Consider the following 15,591-nt stretch of genomic DNA (forward strand, 5'->3'; position numbering starts at 1 on the left):
CTTTGAAACCTAGGTCAGCAGCCCCACCAGTAGGTATAGGTTAAGGTTTCTCCAGGGACGGTGCCCTTAAACAGTCATCACTAGGAACCATCATGAAACACTTCATGATACAGAAATACTGGTCGGAGAAAAGTTGCCTCTAAAAAAAAAAAAAGTTACCTCTAAAAGTTACCAACCTCCATGGAGTGCCTGGGTGGCTCAGGCAGCTGGGTATCTGCCTTGGGCTTGGGTGATAATCTCAGGGGTCCTGGGCTGGAGCCCCACATTGGGCTCCCTGCTCAGCAGGGAGTCAGCTGCTCCCTCTGCCCCTCCCCCTTGCTCATGCACACATAGGCGCTCTCTCTCTCTCAAAAACCTTAAAAAAATAATAAAACCCAACCTCCTACCTAAGGATGGACTCACCTCTCTGGGTGGCTGATGGAAGAATAAGGTCACTCTTCAGGAAACCCTTCCCCTCACACCCAGAGAGGTCTAGGCTTACCATCAAGGCGTCCACAGGAAAACTGTCCACGAAGAGTCAAATTTCATACAAGACACACTTAACGACTTAGAGTTGAGAGAGCAAAGAAGCCCAACTTCAGGGACCTGGTCTGGCACTTAGGGCGAGGCCTGGTGGTATGAGAAGCTGGACTGGCCCTCCCAGCCAGGCCAGGGTGTCCTCCCCTGGTGCCCAATCTCACAAGACACCAACATCAGGCAAGGCCGCTCTGTGCCTATGAGACAACATTTGACTGAAGACCACTTGATAGTTTTGTCTAAGTAGAGAGACAAGACCACGGGCAAACCACTTGATCCCAACCCAGCCTCACCAGCAGCCAAGCTAGTCTAGCTTGGATCTGCCTCCTCCTAGATAGGATTATATCATCCAAAGAGTGGTCCCTACTTCCAGACAGAACCCGACCCCTCCACACCCCTATATGTGACATTCCCCAGGCACTCCTGGCTGCCCTCCAATAAAGGAAAGGGGAAAACAAATGGTTAAATGATAGAGATCACAGTCAGCAGGATATGAGTCTCCAACAGTTTGCAACTGTCTTAATGATTTATAAGAAAAAAGCAATCTCTAGAAACCTATAGACTCAATCTCCCTAACATCACCCTGCGTCCACAGGATAGAAAACTTCATATACAGTCCCTTCTCACACCCCCGTGCAGCTCTTTCTGCCCATGGGTCCCGTCCTCGTGCTTTGATAAAACCACCTTTTCGCTCCAAAGACATCTCAAGAATTCTTTCTTGGCCATGGGCTCTGAACCCCACCACCCCACCAACTCCAAGCCACATCAATAAATACCCACCTTCCCCCATTTGAACATGGTTTCATGCAGACATGATGCCTACAGCTGTAGCAACCAAAAGCCTGGGTACTTGATGACATGGTAATACTTGGAGGCTTCTTGTTATGTGAAACAATAAAAAACCTTATTGTTTAAGCCATTTTAAGTCTTCTGTTATTTGCAGCCAAAAGCAGCCCAACTGATAATTAGCCCTAAAGGAAAAATAAGCCTTTAACACAGCAACTACGATGGCAAAAAAAATTATTAGAACTGAGTTACTGTCAAACCCAAATCAAGTCCAAGGTTTCTGTTATATGTAATGTAATAACTTAATTCCTACACCTAGAATAGTACGTGCTCTGTATCATCCTTGAGAGGATTAAAAACAAGTTACTCATATTGTTTCCCGCAGGAACTCTGGCTGGGGAAGGGTGAAGATTTACTGCTGACACATTGCCTCACCTCTCCACCTACCTGAAACCACTTTATCCGCCCCACCCCCCCACCCCCTCCCCTGCAGAAAAAAGGAAATAAATCTTCAGAACCTAAGCCACCATACACTGGAAATTATAGAAAGTCATCCTTAACAGGATTTCTTCCCAAATACTTTTATTTCTTCCTCCAAGGAAGATTCACTTAACATTCACCTCCTTTCATTTTGTGTAACAGAGACCTTAGCTAATGATACCTGTCAGCTTCTCTATTCCCCACTCCTGTATTTCCATATCCCCTGAGTCCTGAAGACAACAGGCCTTGGGCATTTGAGAATCACACGTTCAAAATTCTAATTCAGCAATTTCTAGATTGGAGGCCTTGGCAAGGTCTTTGGTTTCTCTGAGCCTAAGCTTCATCATTTATAAAATGAGAGGGGAAAAAAATCCCACCTATCTCATGGGGTTGTAGACTGTCCCTCACTCAGGATTTGTCCAATATATGTGAATTGTATATTATTCCATTTTATAGGATTATTATATCACCTGGGTGTAAAATTTATAAATACCATATGTAAAGGCGTGGCACAATGCTGGGCACACAGTATCCAAAAAATGGTAGCTTTTATTATTACTCCCGGTTCATCATCTAGAAGATGCAGGTGAAAAAAATCATCTGGTAGGTGAGAAGCTTTGATCTCAGTCAGAATTCTATTGACTATACATACTCGTTGTGGGAAAGTAGTTTACATATTTTTAAAAGTTAATAACCCTCAGAGCTTACCTATATATTAAATCAGCTATCCATTTCCTGCATTCATTCCAATTAAAGTGACAGAAAGGAGAAAAGGAATAAATTTGAGGGTCAAATTGCAGTAGATAGTGAGAAAATTTGAACAATGGGTGACGAGAAGGTAGAAGGTGGGGAGGGGAATAAAGTGATTTTTTGTGATGATGGACATGTTTTAATACAGTTTTATAGCCGATGATAGAAGGGGTTACAAGAGTGTATACACTTGTGAAATTCAACCAATTTAAGATTTTCACGTATGGTCACATGCAAATTCTGCGTTAAGAAAAACCAGAAATAAATATTGATATCTAATAGGACCCAAGCCAAGTGTTCCCAGAGTGAAATGTATAACTTAACCCTTTCATCTGCCATTTCACTTTCCTCCATTTCAGTGACCCAAGGTCACCTGCAGCTAAGCAGGGTCTGGGAAGCCAAGGATTCTTCTGAGGTGTCAGGACGATAGTAGCCTTAAGGCTATGTCACAATACCAAGGCATTCACCTCACTTCACGTCATCAGGTAGGCATTTTATCACCTCACATCCTCATAAAAATGTTCAGTATAAGAAATATTGGGGCTTCTGGGTGCCTCAGTTGGTTAAGCATCTGCCTTCCACTCAGGTCATGACCCCAGGGGTCCTAGGATGGAGTCCCACCTAGGGCTCCCTGCTCTGAGGGGAGTCCGCTTCTCTCTCTCCCTCTGCCCCTCCCTCTGCTTGTGCCCTCCCTTTTTCTCAAATAAATAAATTCCAAAAAAAAAAAAATAAAAGAAAAATAAAAAAGGAAAGATAAAGACCACATTCACATAACTTTTTTTTTTTTTTGAAAGAAAGAGAAAGTGGGGGCAGGTGCAGAGAGGGAGAGAGAAAGAGAATCTTAAGCAGGCTCCACCCCTAGATGGGAGCCTGAACCAGGGCCCCATCTTACCACTCCCAGATCATGACCTGCGCCAAAATCGAGTCAGAGGCTTAACTGACTGAGCAACCCAGGCGCCCCCCACATAACTTTTATTACGGTATATTACTGTCTTATTATTGCTATTAATCTCTTACTGTCCCTAAATCATAAATTTTATCATTGATATGTACATACAGGAAAAAAACACGGGGCTTGGCACTATCTGGTTTCAGGCATCCCCTAGGGGTCTGGGACCATGTCTCTCTCCCTTCCCCCATTCGGGGGTGGGGGGCAGAGACTACTGTACTAAGTTCTGCATTAGGAAAATAAGGTAGTTTGACGTTAGATGTGATATAACAAATACACCAAAACGTTAACAACTGCAGAATACAGGTGGTGGATGTGTGTGTTCTCTGCAGAAATGTTTCCACTTCTCTGTATGTTCAAATGTTTTCATAAAGAAAAGGATGGACTTACACCTTGCAAGAAGGCTACAGGAGCCCGAAAGCGGGAGTCTAGGGCAGGCACGCCCTGAGGGTTCACAGAAAACCTCGAGGTAATCCCCCGCAGCTTCGCAGGCACAGGAACCGCCCCCAACACACACACCGCCCGCACCCCCCTCCCCGGGCCCCGGCGCCGCGGCTGTGCTGCTCGCCCGGTCTCAGTCCGTTCTCAGCACACACTCCATCACCTGGTTCCTAGAACTCAGATTGCGCAGTGGTCACGTCATCATCGACCAGGGCTCACAGTCACAGCGGCAGAGGCCTCCCTAACTCTCCCTCATCTCCCCGCCCCGGTCCCCAGCCACACTTCGCCCGACGCGTTTTCATAATCCTCTCAGGCTCCAGGCCAGCGGCGCCGCCAGCAACGGGGCCCGATCATATAAGGAAAATACTGCGAGCTCATGTGCGGGCTACACCGGGGACTCCCTGCCTTCCGACACTCGCTGCACTCCCTCGCACTGCAATCGCCCCCGCCCCCGCCCCGCTCGCCCCAGCCCCGCTCGCCCCAGCTCCACCCGGCGCCCGGTCTCCCGGCCCTTCTCAGGCCCCGCCGCCCTCGGGCTCTCCGCGCAGCCGCACCGCGCAGCCAGCGACAGAGGCTCAGCCAATCCCCTCGCGGCGACCTCGCTCCCGGCCCACCCGACTTCCGGCCCCGCTCCAGCCCGCTGGCCCGCGCCCCCTCCCCTCGAGTCTCTTCCACATGGGGGGCGTCTTGGTGTCGGGACGCCTGGTCCTCTGACTACGGCGATCCGGTGCGGGGTGAAAGGGAACGTTCAGTACAGGATTACGGGGCGGATTATAGAGGCCAGGGACAGAAGGGACAAGGGCAGAGTCAAGTCATTGTCTCGCTGGGGAAAAGAGAGGTAAAGTCTTTACAGACAAGAGTGAGGAGGAAATGCGCTGGCAAGGAACGCTCTCTTCTGCAAGGCCCGGCTGCTGGCAGGGTTGGGGTTCCCACACGGAGGGTGGCGTCTTGCCCCGGGGCGACGAGCGCCGACCGGCCAGAGAGGCTGGAAGTGGGTGAAAGGGCGGGGGCGGGGCCTCGCGGGTCGCCGCCCCTGGCTTTAAGGCGGGGAGGTGAGCAGGGGCCCCCCCTCATCGCTGGAGGGGAAGCCTTGCGTTCGTCCCCGCTCGCAGCCATGGCCCTGCTCAGAGGTGAGAGTCGGTGGTGTCTCTCTTGGGGGTGTGGGGGGAAGTTTGATGAAAGCCCAACCTGAAGGATTCTCCCGGGTCAAGGAGAGAACATACTTGTAAGGCACTAGCGACAGCGACTTGGATGCAGTTTCCAGCTGAGGGTCGAGACCAAGGTTTGCTTCTGACCTTGAAGGTCATTACCCTTCTTCGCGCAGACCACCCCGCCCGCGCCCCGTGTTTTGCAGCAGTTCGGAAAGCTGGGGCGGCGCCGGAAGCACCGGGCGGCCTGGGGCGGGGGGCTGCCTCGCAGAGGAGCCCCTGCCTCTGAACAGGTCTGGGATGCAGAATCTTGTGGGGACGAACTGACGGTCCCTTGGGGTCTCCGGGGAATTTCTGCCCCAGTGACCTGCTCCGCCACATACTTCGTGGCATTCTGTTGGAAGACCAGCTTATTCCCTTTCCCTTCCATTACTTTAAGTTGACTCTAGGAAAGTGCAATCACTAAGTACATAAATTCTAGGGTTACTACCTTTTTAAAAAGAGAATTATAAACTCTCGTCTCATAACAAATGGTCAGTCAATAGAACTTTAATTTTCAAGAACAAGAACCAGTACCCCAGGGCTTTTTGTTTTCTTTTCTTTTCTTTTCTTTTTTAGCATGCATCCCATTGCACCCAAGGAATCGTTCTTACTGCTGTTTCGCTTTTTGGGATTGTTTGTATATCCTTTCAAGGCAGCTAGGCGTGCCTGCCAGATTAATCTAGAAACTGAAATGGATGCTGCAGCAGCAGTTTCTCTTAATTTGTTCTGGTTGTTGTGTGTCGTTGTTCTAATTAAATGAGTTAATGTTTACTCTGAGACAGACAGGAAGGCAGTGTTCTGTTCTGCATTCTAGTGGGATTTTTTTTTTCCTGTGCTGTCACATCAGCGCACCTTGCAAGTCCCTTGGCAACCAGTGATCTTCATACTGTCTCCATAGTTTTGCCCTTTCCAGGAGGCATATAGTTGGAATCATAGTTTGTAGCCCTTTTAGATGGGCTTCTTTCACTTACCAGTATGCATTTAAGCTTCCTCCGTGTGTTTTCTTGACTTGACAGGTCATTTATTTTTATTGCTGAATATGTGTTGTATGGATGTGCCACATCCATTCACCTATTGAACAACATCTTGGATTCTTACAAGTTTTGGCAGTTCAGAATAAAGCTGCTGTAACGTTCGTGTGCAGGTTGTGCGGACATGAGTCTTCGGCTCATTTGTATAAATACGTATGAACAGTGATTCCTAGATCATGTGAATAGGGTAGGTTTTGTTTTAGTTTTATAAGGAACAGCCAAACTGTCTTCCAAAGTGCTTGTCTTTTGCATTCCCAGGAGCAATGAAAGAGTTTCTTTTGCCCTGCATCCTCTCCAGCATTTGGTGGTGTTGATGTTTTGCATTTTAGCTATTCTAATAGTTGTGTAGTGCTATCTCATTGTTATTTTAATTTGTATGTCCCTGATGACATAGGATGTTGTGTATATTTTCTTATGGCTATTTGCCATCTTTATATCATCTTTCGTGGCATGTGTTAAGATTTTTTTTACCCACTTTTTCACTGGGTTGTTGGTTTTCTTCTGTTGAATTTTAAGATGTATATGTGGTGAGGGAGCAGAGGGCTAGCTGAAGACGAAGCATAAGCTGGCGGACTGCAACCTCCCCCCAGCCCGACTCCTGGATGGGACCTGTGTGATGTTGTTCCAGGAATCTCCCAACTGTCATCTCCTTAATATGTTGCTAGAGGGGAAAACAACCTGAACTTGTGGTATCTTGTGGGTATCTTGTAGGTTGGTCCTCTAAAGAGGACCACATGAAAGTTCTTTTGAAACCTCCCAGTTCCTTTGTTACAACTCCCAAGGGGATAATCAGCCACTCTCTCTTTTTTTTTTTTTTTTTTAAGATTTTATTTATTTATTTGACACAGAGAGAGAGATCACAAATAGGCAGAGAGGCAGGCAGAGAGAGAGGACGAAGCAAGCTCCCTGCCCAGCACAGAGATCCCAGGACCCTGAGATCCTGACCGGAGCCAAAGGCAGAGGCTTAACCCACTGAGCCACCCAGGTGCCCCAGTCAGCCACTCCTTAAGACACCGGCACAGCAGCTGTTCTGTACAGAGCCCTGTCCCCTGTGCTTTAATAAACCACCATTTTGCACCAAAGACTTCTCGGCTCTGGACCTCACCCCACCGAAACTCTCCTGTATTCCAAAACCACATCATTTGTGTATACTGAATACCAGTCATTAATCAAATAAGTGTGTTTTAAATATTCTCAGTTTGTAGCTTTTTCCTTTCATTTCCTTCTATGCGTCTTTTGCAGAGCAGAAATTTTTAATTTTAATGACATTCACCTTTCCACATTTTTCGTTCATGGATCAAACTTCTGGTGTTGAATCTAAAAAGTTATCACCAAGCCCACGGTCACCTAGATTTTATCCTATATTATCTTGTAGAAGTTTTATAGTTTTGCATTTTTCATTTAAGTCTGTGAGCCATTTTGAATTAGTTGTTGTGAAAGGTCTAAGGTCTGCATCTAGATTTTATTTTTTAATTAATTTATCACTTTATTTTTGCACGTGGATGTCCAGTTGCTCCAGCACCATTTGCTGAAAAGACTGCCCTCTCTCCATTGAGTTACCTTTGTCCCTTTGTCAGACTTTGAGATTCTGCCCATGTTTTTTTTTTCTCTCTTCTTCAGATTGTAAAATTTCTGTGTCCGTATGTTCAAAGTCACTGAATCTCTCATTTCCATTCTTCTGTGAAGCCCATTCAGTGGATTTTTTATTTCAGATACCTTTCCGTTTTAGAATTTCCATTTTGAAAAAAGAAAGAATTTCCATTTTGATTTTTGTTTTTTTTTTAACAGTTTCTGTTAACAGTTCTGAGATGGCCTTTCCTTTGTTATGAGCTTACTTTCCTTTATATCCTTGAGCATAGTTAGAAAATCCTTGTCTGCTAATTCTAACATTTGGGTCATCTTGGGGCTAGTCTCTGTTGATTGTCTTTTAAGAATGAATCATGTTAAGAAAAATAAAATAAGTAAAATTTTAAAAAATCATATTTTCTTGGCTCTTCATATGTGAATTAATTTTGGATTGTAACATGAACGTTGCATATGAAACATTGTATAGCCCGATTCTGTTATGTTCTTCCAAAGCATGTTAATTTATTGATTGGTTGGTTGGCTGTTTATTTTGCAGGCAGTTAATTCAGCTGAACTTGGAATCTGTAAACTCTTTCTCCCCGGAAACAGGCAACAGCTCAAATCTAAGTTCAGTTCTGTTAGCCTTAGCTAAGGTGTTTGTATGTCATGGTTAAAGGGCCAGCCAGATACTTAGGCAGAGTTCATGTGTATGATTTGGGCTCTTGCCTGTGGTCCTTTCCTTTCCCACATTCATTCTTATTTACCAGTGCCTGTGGTTGCCATGAACTCAGTTCTCTGAGTTCAAGCCAGTAAGACTGAGTTTCTGAGTTCTAGCCATTCACGTAATGTGGACTGTTTGCCTTAAAGTCAGGGGCTATAAATAAATTGAACACTCACCCTGTACTGTTCCCTTCTTCCACATCTCCTCCATACCCACCTAGTTTTGTTCATTCTCCAAGGCTGTTGCATAGTCATTTTTCTATACCATCATTGTTATTTGCAGGAGGGGTGGTCAGATAGGAGCCATGACCACAATCAGGCTGTAATGAAATTAGGAAGAAGACATGGGAAGGGGAAAGAAAAACGGAATAAAATACCAGTATAAAAATAGGTAAAATATTAAAGCCAGGAGGTTTATTTTTTTATTTTTATTTTTTTAGATTTTATACGTTTATGACAGAGCGAGAACATAAGCATGGGGAGCTGGAGAGGGAGAAGCAGGCTCCCCACTGAGCAGGGAGCCCAATATGGGGCTCAATCCCAGGACTCCGGGATCATGACCTAAGCCAAAGGCAGGCACTTAACAACTCAGTCACCCAGGCGCCCCAAGCAAGGAGGTTTAGAGGACATTTGCAGAAATCGAGGAAGGTATAGTGCCACAGAGTAACCCATCTATCAGAGCAAAAGATCTGTAATGCACTGAAGTAATATTTATGGGCTTGTAAATATCTGAATATTGTATCTGTAAAAATTAATTGGTTCTGTTCTAAATTACAGTTGCATATGTTAGGAGTAACATTCTTTTATCTTTTAATGTTTAGGGGTTTAAGATTTTTAAAAATTAGAGTGCATGAGCAGGGGGAGGAGCAGAGGCAGAGAGAGAGAGAGAGAGAGAAAGAATGAGAATCTCAAGCAGACTCTGAGTGGCCCCATAGCAGGGCTTCATGTCAGGACCCTGAGATTCTGACCTGAGCCAAAATCAAGAGTCAGATGCCTAACCACCTGATGCCTAACCTAACTGACTGAGCCATCCAGGTGCCCCTCCTAAAATTCTTTTAGACTGTGAGTTTCTCAAAGTAGGAATGAAAGGAAAAGCTGAAGTTTTTTTGTTTTTTTTTTTTTTTTGGTTGGGAGGTTTTTTTGTTTTTGTTTTTAGGAGAGGTTGACTTTGTTCCACAAAAGCGATAGCCTCCACTAACATATTCAGGAGAATTGTACTTAAATACCAAGCGTGGTATAATATTTGTATGGTCTTAATTACAGGTTAATATCTTGACACAAACCCATTGTTAAAAGTCCCATAATTTCTTGGCAGGACATCGAAATGTGAGCTCAGATTGTTTTGGGAGAAGCCTATGTATGCAAAGCACCAAGCATGAGGTCTGCCCCATACTAAGTGCCTCCTGTACGCACCACCGTACTTTTGACCTGCGGGATTGTTAGGAAGATTAGATAATGAAAAGTGATAAAATGTCTAGTGCTTAGTTGGTGCTTAATAAATGTTAGTGGGATGAAACGGGCTATATTGGGTGCTGCTTCCCGATGTGCAAGTTTTGCCTCACTCACTAGATAGCTCTAGTGAGTATCACTCCTATCATCGGAGACTTCTGTAGCCTTTTTCTGGGGAGGTGGCAGTAGAGTGCCTCAGTTAGGAGCAATTTTTATTTATTTGCATAGGGACATCTGTTGGACTAATAGTGATACCATAATTTTATACTCTTAATTTACATTACTTTATGTATAGATAATTTCCCCTATATTCTTTGTGGTTGGATCAGGAAATTTTGTTGTATTCTAAGAGACATGTTTTAACAGGATATTGGCAAACTAGAATGTCTTCAGAAGAAAGCAACCAGAAATGATGTCAAAGAAGTTTTGTAAGAATGCCTTTTATTTACTTAAGAGATGGGAGTTGTTACAGGTTAGCTGACTTTAGATCCAGAGGGGCTATCTGTGTAAAAGATAGTCCACTTTGTAAAAGGTAATGAATGGTTCATATTATTTGAAATTTGTATTTTAGTCATCCTCTGGCTCCAAAGTTAAAGGCATATGTAGTTCACATTCAAAACATTATCAATTCGAGAAACAATTTTTCTTTCCTTTTTTTTTTTTTTCCCTGTAGAAACACTTTTTCTGACTTGGGATACATTTGGGTAAGCTGGTGGATGGAAGACTGGGTAAGCTGGCTTAGCTCTGTAGGAGGAAAAAATCATACTTTAGGTTGTCCATTCATGGGCACACTGCTTCACACAGTGGAGTATGCCTTACTGTAAATTTTCTAGCAGAGGAATTTTTGTCTCTTGTGTCAGGAATTTTCTGTGGGGTGAGTGGTTGGCCTCAAACCTCAAGAGAACTTCTAATTTGGAGATTCTTTGAGTCTGTGACTAGGAAATATACTTCAGCACATCGAGGAAGCATTTTGTTTTTGTTTTTGTTTTATTTATTTTTTTTTTTTAAGATTTTTTTATTTTACTTCTTTGACACAGAGAGAGATCACAAGTAGGCAGAGAGGCGAGCAGCGAGAGAGGGGGAAGCAGGCTCCCTGCTGAGCAGAGAGCCCGATGCAGGGCTGGATCCCAGGACCCTGAGACCATGACCTGAGTCGAAGGCAGAGTAAGCTTAACCCATTGAGCCACCCAGGCGCCCCTAGTTTTTTTTGTGTGTGTTTTTTTAAAGATTTTATTTGTTGGAGTGAGTGAGCACAAGCAGAGGGGGCGGCAGGCAGAGGGAGAAGCAGCTCCCCACTGAGCAGGGAGCTTAATGTCATCCCCAGACCCTGGGATCGTGACCTGAGCCAAAGGCAGACACATAACCAATTGGGCCTCCCAGCTGTCCCAGTGTTTGTTTTATTTATTTATTTATTTATTTATTTATTTTTATTTTTATTTTTTTGAAAATATTTTATTTATTTGACAGAGAGAGGGAGAGAGCTTATAAGCTGGGGGGAGGGGGAATAGGAACTGGAGAGGGAGAAGCAGGTTCCCCGCTGAGCACGGAGCCCAGTGCAGGGCTGGATCCCAGGAACCTCTGGAGTCATGACCTGAGCCAGAGGCAGAGACAGATGCTTAACCTACTGGGCTACCCAGACGCCCCAGCATTTTAGTTTTAAACAAATGTTTCTAGCATTGTAGCTCACCAGAGGACAAGAATGTTGTCTACCAGGATGGATTTACATTGCAGCATGCAGTTCTGGGGGCCAGCATGTAGGTACTGCTCCAGCTGATACCCTGCTTCTGTGGGTGGGACTTGTTCCATGTACTATTCTGGGACAAAAATTGTCTAAGTTCTAATTGAAAACAATACCTAGTACTAGGTTTCATGGTGAGATTATTTAAAACATGTTCGGGACACTGAGGAATCTGTCTCTGCTTACAGGTGTGTTCATTGTTGCCGCTAAGCGAACCCCTTTTGGAGCGTACGGAGGTCTTCTGAAGGACTTCACGGCTACCGACCTGACTGAATTTGCTGCCAAGGCTGCTTTGTCTGCGGGCAAGGTCTCACCTGAGACCATTGACAGTGTCATTGTAGGCAATGTCATACAGGTCAGTAGGGCAGAAGGGAGGTCGGTATTCATTCTTGTTGCTTCATGTTATTAAGAAGATAACCTTATTTAAAAAAAAAGGGGGGGGGTGCGCCTGGGTGGCTCAGTTGGTTACGCAACGGCCTTCAGCTCAGGTCATGATCCTGGAGTCCTGGGATCGGGTCCTGCTTCGGGCTCCCAGCTCCACAGGGAGTCCGCTTCTCCCTCTGACCTCCCCTCTCATGCTCTCTTGCTGTCTCTCTCTCAAATAAATAAATAAAATATTAAAAAAAAAAAAGAAGATAACTTAACATGTCTTAATAGTGAACTGGTTAATAGTTAAAGGTATTTATGATTTAAGTAATCCTTGACTCTAGAAGTGATGGCATACATCAAAGCCACATATAATCCAGAAGCTCTATACCTATCCCATTGGGGTTACATTTCATTGCTTCTCTATCAGATTCATTTCCTTGACTTATCTAAAGTTAGTTGGTTCTCTCTGTGTACCAACTAAGGAGGGTAGAAAACCTGGTCAGTGTAAGACATCCCCTCTAATTTCTTAACCAGCAGGAGCTTGGTCAGTATTTGTTACGGGAAATAAGTAACTCCTTTACCTTCTATATTGCTATGTTAAGGTCTACAAAATAGATCACATTATTTCATAGATAATGAAAGCTGTATATTCCTTTGAAGTATTGCCAGAGAGATGGGGGCTCCCTTTTTCCTCCTAGCCCTTGGCTTAACAGAAGCTCCACGCAGAGTGCATTGCCACCGCAAGTACCTTGTCACTGTTCTGCTGGCTCAGAAAGTGGTTGTTCCATACTAGGAGAGGCAGGCCGAGAAGACTGGAGGCTGCTGCCACCACCTCCACCACGTGCTCAGCTCTTGGGGCAGGGATAAGGCTCCAAAATGGGTGTGCAATTATTTCCACCCCCCACCTCAGCTCCGGAGCCATGACTCATAGAGATTTTGCTTCTAGCAACAACCAGTTTGTTTGCAGTGGAGTCTGAAGGGCTTCATTCATTTTTTTTCTCAGTGACACTTTTCCTTTAATATTTTTTGTCTTTTTCTGCTTTCCAAATGCGCTCTCAGTTACAAAATACCAAACCGCTCAAAAATGCCAGCTGTTGACCCACTATGGAAAAGCTCACAAATAAGGACAGGTAGCAGCAGTATGTGACAAGAGGTGGGAAGTGATTGAAGCAGCGCTTACAGATGTTCATGAGACGCTAAAACTATGCAACAGGTTGTGCCCTGATGGCAGCACAGCTTAGACTAGTCACTACCTTGGGGTGTCGCATCAGCATGTTTGGGTTCAGAGTCTACATGGCAAAACGATTTCTTTCAGTTAAGAGTTCTTGGCTTGCACCAATCACAGGATGGCCAAAGGGCACCGCACCAATCACAGGATGGCCAAAGGGCACCGGACCCGTCTGTTAGCTTTTCAGAAATGCTGCCGTAGACCTCACAGACGTCCTGGGAGACCTCGGGAGCTCTGCACTTCAGCGACAGCGTGCCGTGTGGGTTTCCTGGCTGGAAACATAGCTCAGCCAAACTCCAAATGCCATTATTGAGCTTCAAGGATTGGTATAGCATGTCCTCCCCTCCCACATTTCTCTTGGCAAGGCAATAAACATTGCTGTTTTGCAGTTTGCTGGAAACTGCCAGCATTTAATCGACATTCCTTAATCTGAAACTGAAGTTCTTCTTCATTGGGAATGGCTTCCACTTGCAAGGAAGACCTGGTGTGCCATTTTGGAATCTTCTACAGAGAGCACCCTGAGTGGGGTGAGAAGCTGAAGGAGAAGACGAACATTGTTTTTCACAGCCACCTGCAGTTACTCAAAGGTTCCATCTTCGTGACAGGACCTAAGGTGTTCAGAGGCAGGGAGACACCCACATGCTGCGTTGGCATCTTTGGTGTGTGGTTGGCCAGAGGAGTGCTGGGGATGACCCCAAAGCTCCTCTTGTTTAACTGGATTGCAGAGTCTGTCATGTGCTGCACAGCATTGTTGGTGAAGTTCATTTCCACATAGGTGTGCCCTTGGCAGTGAGTAAATGTCCTGGAAGTCTCCAGGCCGTTATTTTTTACTGCAGGCAGCCAGACAGCCTTAGGAACCACCCATCCAGCAGGTCCCACGCCTGTCCCATGGAGAGTGCTGACAAATCATTCAGACCACTGCTGACCACAGTGGGAGTAGGTAGAGGAGCGAAGGTTACAGGCCCTGAGGATGGGATGAAAGACCATCTCACCGGACCATCTAGTCCTCCTCCAGGGAGATCTGCTGCTCCCATCTGTATGGAGGACACCTGAAGCACATTGACTGGGAGACTGAGGTCAAGGTTTAGAAGTTTAGAAGGTCACCTTGAGGGGATAACCTGAGGCTGTTCCAAGATCGTGGCAGTGGTGGTGCCAAAGGCTGTCACCTACATCAGTGCTCCCATGATGTATTGGCACGTGTTTGGGACAGATTCCATGACTTCCTTCTACAAAAGCATTGGGAGGCTTACGGTACACCAAGGTCAAAGATCGGTGTGGCAGATGAGCTCATCCAGCAGAGCTGGCACAATAAGATCTGTCTCAGACATCAGTGGCTTCTCACACGAGATGAATTCTTTGCCTGTGACAGGGTCTGTTGAGAGAAGACGCTGGTAAATATAGCCCTGGGTCTCGAAGGTCAGGTTTATCAGAATCCCGTGTTGTCAAACTCAAGACTTGCTGTAGCAGCTCCTGTGTTTCTGGTGGTTGCTTGAGAAGCAGCTTCGCTGTGGCAGTAAGCAGAGTGAGCGGCACCTGGGCTCTCATCAGGAAAACGCTCCGGGGCGTTCTCCAGTAACTCATCTCTCCCCCGATCCAAATCATAGCTGCTCACGGGTCTGGTTCATCCAGCGAGACAACGTTCTCACACAGAGTAACACTGGTACTTTCGTACTTGTCGGAGTGTTTGTGTAAGATGTCCCTGATGGCAGCAGTTACCTCTTGGACCACCTGGTTTCCTTTGGTCCGGGTGAGGTCCCCAGCATGCTTCCGCAGTGCTCTCTGGATCACTGCACTTCTATGGCAGTATGCCTGCGGCGATTTTGAACAGCAAAATCTCCAACAAAAAGCACAAAAATGCAAAAAATGTTGCAATAAATAGACCACAGAAAGGAGATTTGTTTTTGTTTGTTTTTAAGATTTACTTCGGAGAGAGAGTGTAAGAGCAGGTGGGAGGAGGGAGGGGCTGACGGAGAAGCAGACTCCTTGCTGAGCAGGAAGCCTACAGGGGAGGCTCAGTCCCAGGACCCTGGGATCAAGACCTGTACAGAAGGCAGACACTCAACGGACTGAGCCACTCAGGCACCCAGAAAGGACACTTGTTTATAGCATGAGAGCTAAAACAAGAAGGCTGAGTGTCCCCTTGTTCATCTTCAGCTAGGAAAGTGTGTATTATTTTAGGCGACTAAATTTTCTCAATGTTCCTCCACCCTGCCCATAATCTGGAAATAACCACAGGAGTGCTGCAGGTATTACTTTTGGGGTTACAAATAAATTTTTTTTAAAAGATTTTATTTATTCATTTGACAGGACCACAAGTAGGCAGAGAGAGAGGAAGGGAAGCAGGCTCCTCACTGAGCAGAGAGCCCAATGTGGGGCTC

At 45.5% G+C, this 15,591-nt stretch overlaps 1 protein-coding gene across 1 annotated transcript in view; it reads left to right on the plus strand.

Moving 5' to 3' along the window:
* The first annotated feature begins 4,777 nt into the window (after nucleotides 1-4,777).
* Nucleotides 4,778-15,591, plus strand: part of ACAA2 (acetyl-CoA acyltransferase 2) — a 38,028-nt gene continuing 27,214 nt past the window's right edge. Inside the window, exons 1-2 of the mRNA XM_080822238.1 lie at nucleotides 4,778-5,052; nucleotides 11,805-11,971. Of these exons, the coding sequence (XP_080678364.1) occupies nucleotides 5,037-5,052; nucleotides 11,805-11,971 (183 nt within the window). The 5' untranslated portion in view covers nucleotides 4,778-5,036. The remainder of the gene's footprint in view (nucleotides 5,053-11,804; nucleotides 11,972-15,591) is intronic.

Source organism: Martes martes, assembly GCF_963455335.1.
Source record: "Martes martes genome assembly, chromosome: 13".
NCBI classification, from domain to species: domain Eukaryota; kingdom Metazoa; phylum Chordata; class Mammalia; order Carnivora; family Mustelidae; genus Martes; species Martes martes.